Source organism: Marmota flaviventris, chromosome 8, assembly GCF_047511675.1.
Source record: "Marmota flaviventris isolate mMarFla1 chromosome 8, mMarFla1.hap1, whole genome shotgun sequence".
Taxonomy (NCBI): domain Eukaryota; kingdom Metazoa; phylum Chordata; class Mammalia; order Rodentia; family Sciuridae; genus Marmota; species Marmota flaviventris.
The window spans coordinates 51,297,764-51,313,776 of NC_092505.1; the positions used below are offsets into that span (position 1 = coordinate 51,297,764).

The 16,013-nt window shown below is 34.0% G+C and overlaps 1 protein-coding gene across 3 annotated transcripts in view; it reads right to left on the minus strand.

The window, feature by feature from the left end:
* The window catches only part of Acap2 (ArfGAP with coiled-coil, ankyrin repeat and PH domains 2), a 130,761-nt gene that overhangs the window by 65,825 nt on the left and 48,923 nt on the right, over nt 1–16,013 (minus strand). For 2 of the 3 annotated variants that reach the window (XM_027936116.3, XM_071615203.1), the window contains exons 3-4: nt 14,150–14,269; nt 13,310–13,363 (exon numbers count right to left, since the gene is read on the minus strand). The exons of the other annotated variant lie outside the window; for it this stretch is intronic. In XM_027936116.3, coding sequence (XP_027791917.1) covers nt 13,310–13,363; nt 14,150–14,269 — 174 coding nt within the window. The remainder of the gene's footprint in view (nt 1–13,309; nt 13,364–14,149; nt 14,270–16,013) is intronic. 3 annotated transcript variants of the gene reach the window in all.

Here is a 16,013-nt window from a genome sequence, read left to right on the forward strand (position 1 = left end):
TAAGATTTTTACATTTAATTTTATTTTAATTTGACTTCAAGAAATATAAAAATAAAACTCAAATAGAAATGCATTTAAGAGTATAGCACTGTCTATAAGTTATTTTGTACTACATCAGTTACAAGTAGATTGATGACTGCGTAGAAGGGTGAATAAATGGATACATGTGTGATACAGCAAATAAAACATAATGTAAATGCTTATTGTAAAACTGATTCAACTTCTAATTAAAAAGTACCAGTGGGGTACTTTTTACACATACACCCAGCCAAAAAAAAAAAAAAAAAAAAAAAAACCCTACACAAAAACAGCTTTACTGCTGAAAATTACCAAACATTTACTGAAGAGAGAATAAAAATGCTAACCAAACTCTTCAAAAAAATTGTATCAGAAAAAGTATTCTTATGAGGAACAAAACCAAAGACACTGTAAAAAAAGAAAACTACAAACCACTATCCCTCATGAACATAGATACCAAAATTCTTTATATGATAATGAAATTCAGCAATATATAAATAAGCATAATACATCATTAATTGGGATTTATCCCAAGAATGCAAAATTGATTTAACATTCAAAACCCTATCACTATAATTCAACAAATTAACAGACTTAAAAAGAAACTATATAACACAGAAAAACATAGCAAATATTCTAATATCCATTCCAGACTTTAAAAATTTAAAAAAAAAAGGAAAACTCTCAAGGATCTAGGAATGTAAAGGAACTTCCTTAATCCAAAAAAAAAAAAGGATGTATGGAAAAACCTCTAGCTAACATGGTATTTTATGGCAGAAAGGTATTTACATCCTAACATCTATCTAACGTTGCACTAGAAATTCTAGTAATGTAATCAATCAAGAAATAAAAGCATAGAAGCTAGAAAGGAAGAATATGAAACTATCTTTATCCACAAATATGATCAATTATATGGAAAATACTATGGAATCTACCAAAATATACTAGTCAGTTTAGCAAAGTTGCAGAAACAAGTTAATGTACAAAAATGGGCTGAATCTCTGTATACTAGCAATGACCAATTGAAAATTGGACTTTAAAAAATACTGTTGACAATAGCATCAAAAAAAAACCAGGAAATGCTTAGGGACAAATAGGACGAAAATATGCAAGTCTTATAGAGTAACTACTACAAGACATACTCAGAAATTAAAGAAAGCAAATAAATATATTGTTTTCATGGATTAGAAGACTCAATGTTAGTAAGATGTTAATTCTCACTAAATTAACCTATAGATTCAATGGAATCCCAGACCTAGAATAGTCAAAAGATCTTTGAAAAAGAGGAACAAAGTTGGAATACCCATACTACCTTATTTCAAGATTTAATATGAAAGTTACAGTACTCAAGGCAGTATGGTATTGGTGTAAAGATATCAAAAAGATCAATGAAACACAGCAGAGTCCAGAAATAACCAACACATGCAATTTTTTTTTAATAAAAGGTGCCAATAGGGAGAAGATAATTTATTGAACAAATGCTGTTGGAACAAACAACAAGAGGGCCATATGAGAGAAGGGCTAAGAATCTCAACACTTTCCATGGGACACACACAAAATTTTGCTTCCAATGGATCACAGATCTAAACTTCTAAAAGAAAGCATCAAACAAAATCTTAGTGAATTGGGTTAGGCAAACACTTAACACAAATTAAGATTATGGAAGAAAATAAAAATAAATTGAATTTGCCAAAATTAAAAACTTTTGTGCTTCAAAGATATTGCTACAAAAATGAAAAAGGCAAGCCAAAGCTTAGGAGAAAATATCTATAACACATATTTGACAAAAGACATGTCTGGGGTACAGTATAGAAAAAATTCTTGCAACTCAATAATAAAATAATTTCTTTTTAAATGGGCAAAAGAAGATCTATGAAAAGCAGATAAATGTTCATCATTAGTTATTAATAAAATTCAAATTAAAACCATAATCATTTTTTAAAGTGACCATATAATTTGCTAATGAGCATATGGAACAACTAGAACTCTCTCACACACTGATGGTATCAAGTGGTACAATCAACTTTGGAAAACAATTTCCAAATTTCTGAAGTTTTCTTAAATTTCTTTTAAGATAAAATTTCTAAGAAATTTAACACTTATAAAGGAAATTCTTTTCTCTCAGCAATGTTTTATAATTCTTTTATAAAAACTATGTTACCTGTACAAGTTGTAATTATTTACACATAACCCTTTTTACAACTAGCCAGTCTATCCCTAGCTATTTACACAAAGAAATAAGTATTTACAGATTTTTACATATATTCTTATAAGTAACTTTACCAGTAACAGCAAAAACCTAGAAATGGGCTAAAGAAGACTAGGGGTTCAGTGGTACAGCACTTGCCTAGAATATACAGAGCCCTGGGTTTGATACCCAGCACTGGGGGGTTGGGGAGTTTAAAAAAAAAAAAAAAAAAACGCTGAAAACAAATCACATAATTGTGTTCACATGACTAAAATATGTCCACAAATTCTTTTTTTTTTTTTTTTCCTTCAAGTCTAGGGTCTTAATCTGTTGCCCAGCTTGGCCACAAACTCCTGGATTCATGCAATACACCCATCTCAACCACCTGGGTAGCTGGGACTACAGATGCATGCCATTGCTCCAGGCATTTTGACACTCCTTCCTTCCAAAGCAGATGCTATTTCTCTCCTTCAGTGTGGGCTAGACATAGTGACTTACTTACACCAAACAGTAATATTGGAAGTGACAACGTGTGGCTTCTGAGACCTGGTTATAAACAGTATTGATGTTTCCTCTTTACGCTTGCTCTTGGGTCATCTGTTTGGAAAGTAACCAGCTTCCATGTTATGAAAGCACTCAAGCACCCCTGAAAACATGGCCTTGGTGAGGAACTGAGGCATCTGGCCAAAAGCCATGTGAGTGAAATATCTTGGAATTGGATCCTCCCAGACCCAGTGAAGACTATGACTGTAGAACAACCAACATCTTGACAGAAATCTCACGAAAGACCCAGAGCCAGGGCCCAAATTCCTTGCCAAGAAACTATGAGAATATATGTTTTTGTCTAAACCAATGAGTTTTGAGTTAATCTGTTAAACAACAATAGATAACTAATAAATTCATCAACATATGAACGAAGAAGCAAATTGATCTACCTATACAATGCAATAATTAAGCAAAATAAAAAGGATCTATACACAGTGGAATATTACTTAGCCACAAAGAAGAATGAAATTATGGCATTTGCTGGTAAGTGGATGGACTGGAGATTATAATGCTAAGTGAAATATACCAATCCCAAAAAACCAAAGACCGAATGATCTCTCTGATATGCGAATGCTAACACAAAATATATGCTAAAAGTAAACATCTATAAAAACCACTAACAGAAAAGTTAATGTTCCATTCCGCTTCTGGAAACTCACAGTATTACTCCTAGCAACAAATGCATGACAAATAATCAACAAAATGTCATTTGACCCATCTGCTAATTTACCTTACTAAAGTGCGTAGAGTAAGACATAACTGTTTAAAACTAACAGCTCATACTCAAGTTACTCCCCATTCATGTTCGGACACAGTTAAAGCAATATTATCTCTGCTGTATTTAGGAAAGGATGAAAGCAGAGATGTACTTCACAGATGACAGACCATCCACTCCAGGAAGTTTACTATAAAAACAGGTTACATATCCATAGTTAGCATTAGCCTTGTTTCCAATTCTTATCATTTATTTAGGTGCCATTGGCTCTAGGAATAAATTTTGGTAGTTTAAAGTCTTTTTGATTCATTTAAATATTATTTAGCTTCTACAGCACTCTCTTCTGATGATTCTACATGGCAATCATTCCTGTCTCTTCCAGAAACTGCAGAAAACAAGGCTATCCCTATGGATCCATTGAAACTTTTGGTTAATCTCATTAGGCCTATAATAAAGATTTAAAATAAATCAAAAGGACTCTTTCTTTATTATCATCAGGAAAAGGTTCCAATAAGTAAACAAATGCTTATTATTTGTTTTACTTTTTCGACACCTCTGTACTAATCTGTTTCTCTAACCATTTCTTTTCTCACTCCTAGAGCAGTGGTTTTTCCACTGGCTTAGGCAAGTACAGAAATCAGATAGAAAAATCAATAGAACACAAACACCCAAGCTTGTGGAAGAAAGGTAAAATTCCTCTGTATTTTTAATAAGTCTTCTAGGTGGTAACTGTTATGCAAAGGTTGAGACAAACTGCTCTACTCCAAGGTTCTCGAATTGGTTGCACAATGGAATAGCCTGAGGAATTTTTAAATATCTAGATGTTGAGATTATTAGAAACACTGAAGAGAATGAGGAATCGGCATTTTTAAATTCTGATTTAAAAATTGAATCTCCAGGAATGCATAAGCATCATCTACATCACCTGGTGCTTGTTAGAAATGGAGAATCAAGAGTCTGCATTTACCCTGATCAACAGGTATCTTGTTTACTGAAGGCAGCACATTATCAAACTGACCTGCCCACTGGAATGACTGAAGAGGTTTAAAACTGATGAATTCTTGGTTCTCAATACCCAAAGGTTCTGATTTTTATTTGGCCAGATTGCAACTGGTTCCTCTACCACCACTTTGCTGAGATGAATTCAAGAATGGCAGCTATATCACTAACTCACTTTTTGTAAAGTGGAAAGGGTATTCTCTTCAGTGGATATCATGGCAAACACAGTCCCTGGAAGTGGGCAAAAATAACGTAGTCCTGAGGAGTAGAGATCAACACATTTCTTCTGTAAAGGTCTAGATAGTAATAAGTTAGGCTTATAGGCCATGTGGTCTCTACCACAACTACTTGATCCTGCTGCTGGAAGTCACAAGTAGCCATGGACAATACAAAAACAAATGAGTATAGCTGTGTTACAATAAAAATTTATATGCAAAAAATAAAGCCAGCTAACACATTAAGAAGTCTATACACAATGGAGTACTACTCGGCACTAAAAAATGATAAAATCATGGCATTTGCAGGGAAATGGATGACATTAGAGCAGATTATGCTAAGTGAAGCTAGCCAATCCCTAAAAAACAAATGCCAAATGTCTTCTTTGATATAAGGAGGGCAACTAAGAACAGAGCAAGGAGGAAGAGCATGAGAAGAAGATCACCATTAAACAGGGATGAGAGGGGGGAGGGAAAGGGAGAGAGAAGGGAAATTGCATGGTAAAGGAAGGAGACCCTCATTGTTATACAAAATTACATATAAGAGGAAGTGAGGGGAAAGAGGAAAAAAACAAGAGAGAGAAATGAATTATAGTAGATGGGGTAGAGAGAGGGGAGGGGAGGGGAGGGGGGATAGTAGAGGATAGGAAAGGCAGCAGAATACAACATAACACTAGTACGGCAGTATGTAAAAAAGTGGATGTGAAACGATGTGATTCTGCAATCTGTACATGGGGTAAAAATGGGAGTTCATAATCCGCTTGAATCAAATGTATGAAATATGATATGTCAAGAGCTTTGTAATGTTTTGAACAACTAATAATAATTTAAAAAAAAAAAAAAAAGAAGTCTGACACATTGCTGGGGAGAAGGGCCAAAAGCAGAGAGAAAAGTCTTATTAGGGGATGAAGAGATTCTAAAACTGTAAAGAAATCCAGCCAACTCCAGCCACCCTAAAGGAAGTATCAGAAACACTGGCTTCTTCAGACACAGACAAGCCACCTAACCAACACCTGCTAGGAGAGAGGCAAGCTGCCCCTCCCAAGTTCTGGCCAAATAAATTATGGTGATTGTTTTGAGTTACCATTTAGGGATGACTGTTAAACAGTAAATAAGATGCTGACGTCATATACAAGATAGTGATGTTTGCAAGTTTTGTAGTGATTTTAAAAGTTGTAAAACATTTGGTAACTATTTGGAAGTTTACTACTGTTGAAATTGTATTTTGATACTATTTATATTACTTCCTCTCTTAACTTTCTGAATATACTAATTTTCACTTTGACAAAAGCATACTTCTATCCCCTGAATAACTCATTTGAATTATTCAAAATTATTTAAATTTTTAATTACAATTTGTCATCATTTCTTGTCCTTATTTTTCACATTTTGCCTACTAACAAACTATATGTGGTTGATGCAAGCCTTAGCATCACCATTATTTGGTATTAAGTGTTCCTACTAGAATATAATTGATTTTATTTTTTTTTCAGCAGTTACTTCTTGGATACTATTATTGATTTTTATGTTAATTAACCAAACTCTGGCTCTTCATAAAATTTCATTGTTTTCATTTTTAGTTATTAAAAATGGCAAATACAGAAATGCAGAATCAAGCATCTGCATTTACCAGGATCAAGAGGTATCTTGTTTACTGAAGACAACACACTGTTTGTCAAACCGATCTGCACCCTGGAATGAACCAGGGAAGTCACTGAAGATGAAATTAGATGCACATATATTCATATAGGTTATAGGCCATTATAGATTCAAACGTATTTTTGAAAATTTGATTTTCTGGGCTGGGGCTGGGGCTGGGGCTCAGCGGTAGCGCACTTGCCTGGCATGTGTGAGGCACTGGGTTCGATTCTCAAAACCACATAAAATAAATAAAGGTCTATCAACAACTAAAAAAGAAAATTTGATTTTCTGATCATGCATACAAGTAATATTCACTGGATTGACTAAAATGAATTAATATTTTGCCTTATTTACTGAATGTTTAATTTTACAATCTCTTAATAAACTTAAAACATTTTAAGAATGTAGAAAATTACACACAATATATATTACGTACTTAATTTCTAAACCTTAAGACATACACTATCACATTTCATCTTTTAAAAGATTTATTTTAGGGCTGGGGATATGGCTCAAGTGGTAGTGCTCTCGCCTGGCATGCTTGCGGCCCGGGTTCAATCCTCAGCACCACATACAAACAAAGATGTTGTATCCGCCGAAAACTAAAAAATAAATATTAAAAAATTCTCTCTCTCTCTCTCTCTCTCTCTCACTCTCTCTCTCTCACTCTCAAAAAAAAAGATTTATTTTACTATTGTTTTCCTACTATGATGAACAACCTTTTCATTAAACACTTACCTTCATTATGAAAGTCATTTCATTCAGAAGACAAAAAAATAGTTCAAAATCCTCTTCTTCAACCTAAATCTCTTTTTACATCAAAAATTTATTAAATAAAACAATGGCATAAGAAAATCATACAGAAATGTTAACACAAAATGGCCATTTCATACATAAAAAGAGTTGTACTCTTAAGTCTACAAAAATACAAAATAAGAAAGTTCTTCTATGAGATTGGTTACAACATCAGATCAAGCAGCTAGTTACAACATTACCCAATTAAGAACTAGAGCCAGAGTGGTTCATACAACTGTATAACTGTACAATATACCAACCTACAAGGAAAAAAAATGTCAAGAATTTTGTTAATTTCCAAAAAAAGGAAGAAAAAAGAAAAGGTGCCATATTTGAATAACAAAATTAACAGATGCATTTGATGGCACCAGAAAAAACAGCAATAATCACTAACCCTGAAGACTACTACGTTAAAAAGGTGCTCCGTGACGATTCTACACATTAGTAACTGTTCAAGTCAACACCAGTAGTTAAAATCTCTGAACACATTATTTTGGAAATATGTTAATTGTTTTGCAAAGTAACAAAATTTCTAAGGATGAAGTTTTGAAGATGCTAAAGAAAAACTCTGAAACAAAGATATTACAGATACATCAAAATGCTAAATGAATCTAAACAAGCTATTTGAAACATTCAGTTTAATCTGTTACTAGATTTTTATAAAGAAATGGTATGAAAATATCACTCTTCACTATTTCATACAGAAGTACACTGACTTCCAAAGAAAGAATTTGCTGAAGTTTATGAGTTACAGATAGAATTCAAAAAGCTTGGGAGGAATATTTCTCAACTTTTTTTTTCCTTCTGGGGACTGAACTCAGGGCCTTGAGCATATTAGGCAAACATTCTACCACTGAGCTACACCCTCAGCCCACACTTTAAAAATCTTGAATCTTGATCAGAAATTGCTTGAAGCCCTTCCTCCCTCCCTCCCTTCCTTCCTTCCTTCCTTCCGTTTTTTAAGTTACATTCATGGAAGCAAATTCAAGTTTTTCAATTAATCTTTTTAAAAATTTAGGAGTGTTACATATACTAGATATAAAAACATGTTTACATGTATGTATGGATACATGTGTAAATGTATATAATGTGTATATTTATATGTGTATGTCTAATGTCTAGTGAAATATAGCATACAGTGACCTGTCTTGGAAAACTGTGTGTTGGCATCTTATAAAGATTTTGAAGTAAAGACCAATCCCAGAAAGTTCTCATTCTAACAGGAATAAGGAAAAGTTCTACCCATTTTTACAGAGGAAATAAATAAAAGATTATCCAGTCATTTAAAAAAACTAAATGATTTGTATTATCTAACCCTAATGTATATTTGATCTTTCCTTGACTAATAACCCAGGTAGTTCTATTATTTTCATGCATTTATTTAAGTTCACAAAGTCATTCACAAACAACATCTCTGAAAATCCAGACTTTCATTATAATGCAAACTGATGTACCAAAACTCCAGAGTTAAAAGGTATTACAGAATGTAAAGCAGGTTCCACTGATTATTATCTTTTAGAAAGCACTTTTTTTCTTTAAGTCTCCTTTATTGTGAAATGCTATATAATTACAATTCCATTGTACAGCATGCTATTAAAATAAAGCACTTTATATAAATAGGTTTTAACAAAAGAATGTAAGATTATATTTAAACATTTTAATAATCAAAAAGCTTAATAGTTTTAGAATTTTTTATAATTAAAAATAAACTAGAAACACTCCTTCATTTTACAGAGAAAGGTAAAGCTTAGAAAAATTAAGTGACTCCCCCAAAAAGAGAATTATATAAGTACTGGGGATATAAACCTAAACAAGATGTGTAGTCCCTATATCCACTTTAATTAAGGTAAAGCAAAATAGTGCTATCATGAGAGAGAAGCTTTGCCACATATTAGAATTCTGGTTCAAGTATATACAAGTCACTCCTACTGGGAAAATTGAAAATAATAGTTAACAAAAAAACAAAAGACCAGATAATACAGTCAAGACAGCAAATAAGAAGGAAAGAACTGTAGAGGGATATAGTCAGCTGGTAGAGTGCTTGCCTCCCATGCACAAAGCCCTGGGTTCAATCCCCAGCACTACCAAAAAAAAAAAAAAAGAAGAAGAGCAAGAAGAAGAAGGAGGAAAAAAAACAATGGCTCATAATTTCACTGTTATATCTATTCATAGGCAAATGCTTGACATGCTGTTATAGGAATAAAGGAATAAAATTAGAAAGACACTAGACATCTGGTGTAACATCAGACACAGTTCTCCATGCATACAGGTGTAAATGTAAGCACAAAAGTTCACCAAGAGGCAGGCAGTGATTTGCCCCTAGTGAACAAATTACCTTTCTAAAACAATGTGAATTTTACAGTCAACAGAGATTCTGCAGTCTCTGTAGCTCAAGGAATAGTTAAAAAAAAAAACAAAAAAAATTAAAAGATTAAATTCCCTTGTCTATTTGTTGTGCTTTGTTATTGGTTTAACAAATCTTTATTAATTGTATGACTGTTGAAAACCATTAGGAGTTTTTATAAATTTGTAACCTCAGTCTACCCTGCCACAAGTAAATCCCACCAATCAAGTACTCTTTTAGGTAGTAAGTACCAACTGGGGCTATAGCTCAGTTGGTAGAGTGCTTGCCTTACACGCACAAGGCCTGTTTTCAATCCTCAGCACCACAAAAAAAAAAGAAAAGAAAGAAACAAACAATAAGTACATATATTTAAGACCATATATGTTGACACATATATGTGTATAAACGTATATATTGTCTCTGTGTGCTTATAAAGGGAGGGTAAAGTGATAGAAAGTGACCATTGGGTTTAGAAGTTCTGAGAAGTAGTGACCTAAATGAAGTGAGGAAGAAGGAATATTGTGAAGAAATCTGCCACACATATAGCTGGAAGAACAGCAAATACAAAGGCCCTGAGATGAGCATTATTTCATGTTTGAAGACCAGCCAAGAACTAGAGTGGCCAGGCCCAGAACAGAGTAGAGATAAGATCAGAGAGTTATGAGCAGGAACTTGATCATATAGGGTTTGGTATGCTCTGGGTCAGATATTATTCTGAATGAACTGGGGAACCATGGGAGCAGAGCAGTGTTGTAGATTCATTTATATATTTTAAAGCTCGTTCTGGCTTCTGTCTCCAGAACTTATTTCAGAAGGGCAAGAAGAGGAGCAGAGACACAAGCTGGGAGGTTATAGTAAAAGCCTAAACAAGAGGGAATAGTATTTTAGATTTGGAGGTGATAGAGAAACTACTGATAGTTGGATATGGGGAATATCTGGATATTGAGTATATGGAAAAAAGAAAAGCCACAGAAAGATGTTTTAAGAGGGGCTGGGGTTGTGGCTCAGTGGTAGAGTGCTTGCCTAGCCACATGCAGGGACCTGGGTTGGATCCTCAGCACCACATATAAAGAAAATAAAGGCATCGTATCCAACTACAACAATAACAACAAAAAAGATGTTTTAAGGATAAAAATTAAGTTGTACAATAATTATCCTGCCAAAGGAATTTTCAGAATTACAGCCTGTTGGCTCTCATCTCCATGCTCAACCTTCCACAGCATCCTCTTCTGAACTGTCAAGAGGCTAGATGTTTGTAAGGCATGTTTCCTGGCCCTACCCGCACCCGCAAGCTGGGAAGTTAATGTCTGCCAGTGGAAACTGATGGCAAATTATTAATAGGCAGGAAAAAGTGAAAACCCACTTTCTTCCTGTTTCTGCTCTGACACAGCCTCTGTAAACTGTGAACTACTCCAACTTTCAGCTTAATGGTGGGACGATTGCCCAGCATGCCTGAGGCCATGGGTTCATTCTTCAGTACTGCCAAGTGCATGGGGGTGGGGGGAACATGCATACTATGGAGAAAACATTTAATCTATTCTGTCAATTTAAAATTAATAACATTTTGATTTTGAGTGGTACTGGGGATTGAACCAGAACCTCACACATGCTAGGCAAGTGTTCTACCCCTGAGCTACATTCTCACTATCTCAATTGCCCATTCTCCTGCCTCAGCCTCCCAAGTAGCTGGAATTACATGCATGCACCATTATCAAATCAATAACTTATAAGATGTTTAAATCTAAAGATCTTTTAATTTCAAGAGAAATCAAGGGTACTAAATATTGTTCTCTAAATCAATAAAGGCAAAAAGAAAACTAATAACTGGAACAATTGGTATAAAATATTAGAGATAAAGCCACTAAACTCAAAGAAGATAGTAGAAAATCTTCATGACCTTGAATTTGGAAGTGAATTTCCATAGGTATGACAAAAAAAAAAAAGAAAAACTGGACTTTACACTTCATCAAAATTTAAAATGTTTGTATATCAAAGCACAATATCAAGAAAGTGAGAAAGAGCTAGGTGCAGTGGTACACACCCATAATCCCAGCAGCTCAGGAAGCTGAGGCAGGAGGATCACAAGTTCAAAGCCAGACCCCTGTAATTTAGTGAGGCCCTGAGCAACTTAGGAAACCTTGTCTCAAAATAGAAAATAAAAAACGGGCTGGGGATGTGTCTTATTGCTTAAGCACCCTGGGTTTAATTCCTGGTGCCAAAAAAAAAGCAGGGATGGGTAAAAAAGAGAGGTTGGGCAGGTAGTTTAGTGGTAAAGCATATAGTTATAATAATATAATAATAATATACTTATCATGTATAAGGCTCTGGGTTCAGTCCCTAGCACAGAAAAAAAGAAAAGAAAACCTACAAAACGACAGATACTATTTGCATATTATTTATTGGCAAGGATTTAATATTCAGAAGATATAAAGAACTACAAATATACAACTCAACAACAACAGAAAAAACTTTTAAATGGACAAAGGAAGGTTGGAGGTATGGATGGGTGTAGAGAGCTTGCCTAGCACATATGAGGTCCTGGTTCAATCCCCACCATTGCTAAAAACAAACAAACAAACAAAGACAAAGGAGATGAGCAAGAAAGGAAGAGTCTGTAATTCCAGCTGCTCAGGAGGGTGAGACAGCAGAAGGATCCTAAGTTCCAGGCCAGCCTCAGCAATTTAACAAACCCTGTTTCAAAATAAAATAAATAAATAAATAAAAATGGCTATAGATGCAGCTCAATGGCAATGGCAGAATACCCCTAGGTTCAATCCACAGTACTGAAAAAAAAATTTTTTTAATAAATAAAAATGGGAAAAGTACTTTAATAGACATCAATGGTATAAGAGCAAAAGATACAGAAATGGCTAATAAGCACAAGACTCTCAAGTGCATTATCATAAGGCAAATGAAAATCAAAACCAAAATGAACTACCACTTCACTCCTTTCATAATCCAAAAAAAAAAAAAAAGCAATTTCATGGTTCTTCAAATAGCTAAACACAGAATTATCACTTGATCAGCAACTCCACCTTAGTATATATTCAAGAGAATTAAAAAAAGACACTCAAACAGATACTTAATCATGTTGATTTGCATGCAGCTAAAATCTGGATTACAATTAAAATAATATATAATTTCATCCTTAATATGTTGACTGAAAAAAATTTTAAGATTGAATTCACTAAGAATAAAAAATTAATGTAGTAATTGACAATATAATTATTGATACACTTACTATAGACAGCTATTTACTGCTTCAAAATTTATTACATGACAGCTATATTGATTAAGCTTTTGGAAAATAAACGAGATATTTAACACATTTTTAGAAAGTTTATAAAGCAATTTCATGACATTCCAAATGCAATATAAACCCTCACTCTTGAAGGATAAATGCCCTCAGACCTTAAATACACATATAAATAGTTCAAAGATTACAGTACTCTTTTAATATTGGTAGTTAATTAGATAAAAGGGATATATTTGGAAGTATCTTAAGAAAAACAGCTAAATTTAAAATGACTTTCTACTTCTTTATTTTTAAATTTAAAACTAGCATAAAAATAAAAAAAAATTTAAATAAAAAAAAATTTTAAACTAGCAAAGACAGAAATTAAAGGGAAAAAATTAGCTTTAATCAAGGATGTCCTTCATTAATAATAAGTTCCCCATATTGGGATGGGAAATCCACCCATACACAGACACACTGAATATTTCAGATCCACCCAACTAAAAAGCTGTTGCTCAAAGTCACCAAATTCAATGTTGTTCGTTTCACAAAATACTGCCAAACCCAAGAAATGTACTAAATAATGATCATAGTGACACCTACTGACACTTACTGTGTGAAAATTTATCATTTCTTGAAGACTGTCAGAAAATTTGGTCAAACTTGTCTACAAGAAAGAAACCAAAAGAAAATCAAGTCATTTAAGAGTCATAAAAATAGTCACAAAAACTGTAACTTTAAGCATTCCTCACAGAAAGATTGAGTTACACTGTAAATAATAACATTTACTTCCAAGGACAATCTTACGTGTAGACTCATAGCTCATAAGTATGCTCTGAGTCTACACGTAATAACATATAAAACCTAAAAAAGTCAAGGAATTGGAGTTGCCCCATCAATGGTATGAATAACCCTAAAGGTAAACTTGTTTGAGGGTATCAAGACTGCCCCTTTAAGCATTTATGGATCAAATAATAATCAAACCACATCCATTTCTTCTCTAGTTATTATTAGTCATGAAAGAAATGTAACACTGTACAGTGTTGTGGGGATCCAAACTAATCAGAAGCTATACAGCCCCCAAGCATAGAGTCAAGTTTTGTTTGTGGGATAACATTCTCTGCTTGCACTTACAAGCAACTAAAGTGATTCTGCTGTCCCTACTCATGCCCTCTGGCAGATGCTTCAGCTCACCTAGCAGCAAGCAGACTTAGTAAATGCCAAAACACTGCAAAGCTGAGTTAGGAGACAGATACCAGATATGCACAAAGCAAATCAACCTTTAAGGGCTAGCTTAGAAAACAGGATTACATTACACAGCACCAAAGGATGACAGCTTTTTGACTTCAAATCTTAAGTACCACCTTAAGTATCAGCGTAATTATTAATATGGTAAATGGGTATATAATTATGTTTTGTTGCATATGTCACATTAAAATGTAACCATACTAACCTCAACTACAGCATCATTACTAGAATACTGTGCTAGGTCTCTAATCCCATTCATGAACTGTTTATTTGCAACACAAAAGGCTTTTCCAGTATCAATCATGGCAATACAAAGCTTCACAAGCTGAAAAAGAAAAAAAAAATTACATCAGGTTGAAAATAATTTTACAAATTACTTTGTTGAAAAGTGTTGGCAAAAACCACAAGTTAACCTAGCGAAAGACAGGAAATAAACTAATACTTCATTAATACAACTAAAACAGACAGACTGAAATTTTTTCTTATTTTCCTTTGGCTTATAAATTCACAGAAGAGCTGAACCAAAAAATTCAATCTTTAGGACCTAGAGGTTATCTGATAAAACAACAACAATAAAAAGATCATTTTATCAAGTCACATTCGATCCCATAAATTAATTTATTAAGTTCCTCCTAGAAGAAAGAAAGAGGTAAGCAAGCAGTGTGATGAAAAGTAATCTCTTTTTTATTTTTAACTGTGGTGTGTTGGAGGAAAGGTGAGTTAAACTGGTATGGTGGGTTAGTCATGCCTACTGTTCTGGGCATTGTGCTGAGCCTCAGGACTGATCCTTCCTGCCTGTGTGTGTGTGTGTGTGTGTGTGTGTGTCTCGCCCTCCCTCCTAATTTCCTTCCTTTCATTTTTCCTTCCTCTCTCTTTTTCCCCTTCCTCCTTTCTTTTACTCAGACACAGAACATTTTCTTTAAGCAAAATCTTGGATGAATGTCAAATATTAAAAATAAATAAAAATGGAACTGCTCTGGATAAAGAAGGGGCAGATACTGAAAGGGGTAGGAAGGAGGAACACCAAGCATAAAAAGTAAGAAAAATGTTTTATAAAACTCATGAAGAATCTCAAGAGCATAATTTAAATCCACTGCCCTAATGTTGAGAGGAAGAGAGTTAATGTAATCTCTGCTTTCAAGGAGCTCTAATTCTAACCAGCAGGCAGGCAGATCAACTCCACAGAACAGACACCAGTGCAATGACAAAAACCAAGAACATCCCATGGAAAAACACCTGACTTGAACTGTGTAGATCAGGAAGAATTCTTAGAAAAGATAGCACAAGATATTGCTGAACTTCTAAGAGTTTATGTTGGGGAGCGGGGCATTGCTGGGGATCCATCCCAGGTCTCATACATACCAGGCAAGTGTTCCACCAATGAGCTACACCCATACCCCAAAGGCTCTGATATATTAATGTGCATCTAAAAGATGCATTTCTCAAAATGATTTGACCATGAAATTCTCTTTAAAGGAAACATTCCCATAGAACCAATGTTCCACAGAACCCACAGTAAGAAATGCTGGCAGGGCTGGGGATTAAGCTCAGTAGTATAGCACTTGCCTAGCATGTGTGAGGCCCTGGGTTTGATCCCCAACACTGCAAAAAGAAAAAAGAAAAGAAATGCTGACAGAGATAAGTCTTTAAAATGGTGTGTTATTTAAAAAATAAAATATCTTACAAGGAAAACAATCTAAAGTTCACAAGGAACAACCAACACACAGTGGAAAAAATTTTTTTGAAAAAGTAATAAAATGAGAACATTAGCCTTATATGACATTAAAATATATTACAAAATATAGTAACTGGAAGCCTAGCAGTAATTGATCAATGGAATATAATACAGATCAATGGAATATAATACAGAGTCAAGTATTATATTATATTATATGAAGTATTTGATTAAAGTAATATTCTAATCAGTGCCAAGGAGGGGGCAGCAGGTGATTATCTAAAAAATGACATTAGGGGCCCTGGATAGCCAAGGAATCAAAATCCTCAAATTAAATTCAGATGGAATAAAGATTTAAACATAAAAAGTGAAATCACAAAACTAAGGTAAAATA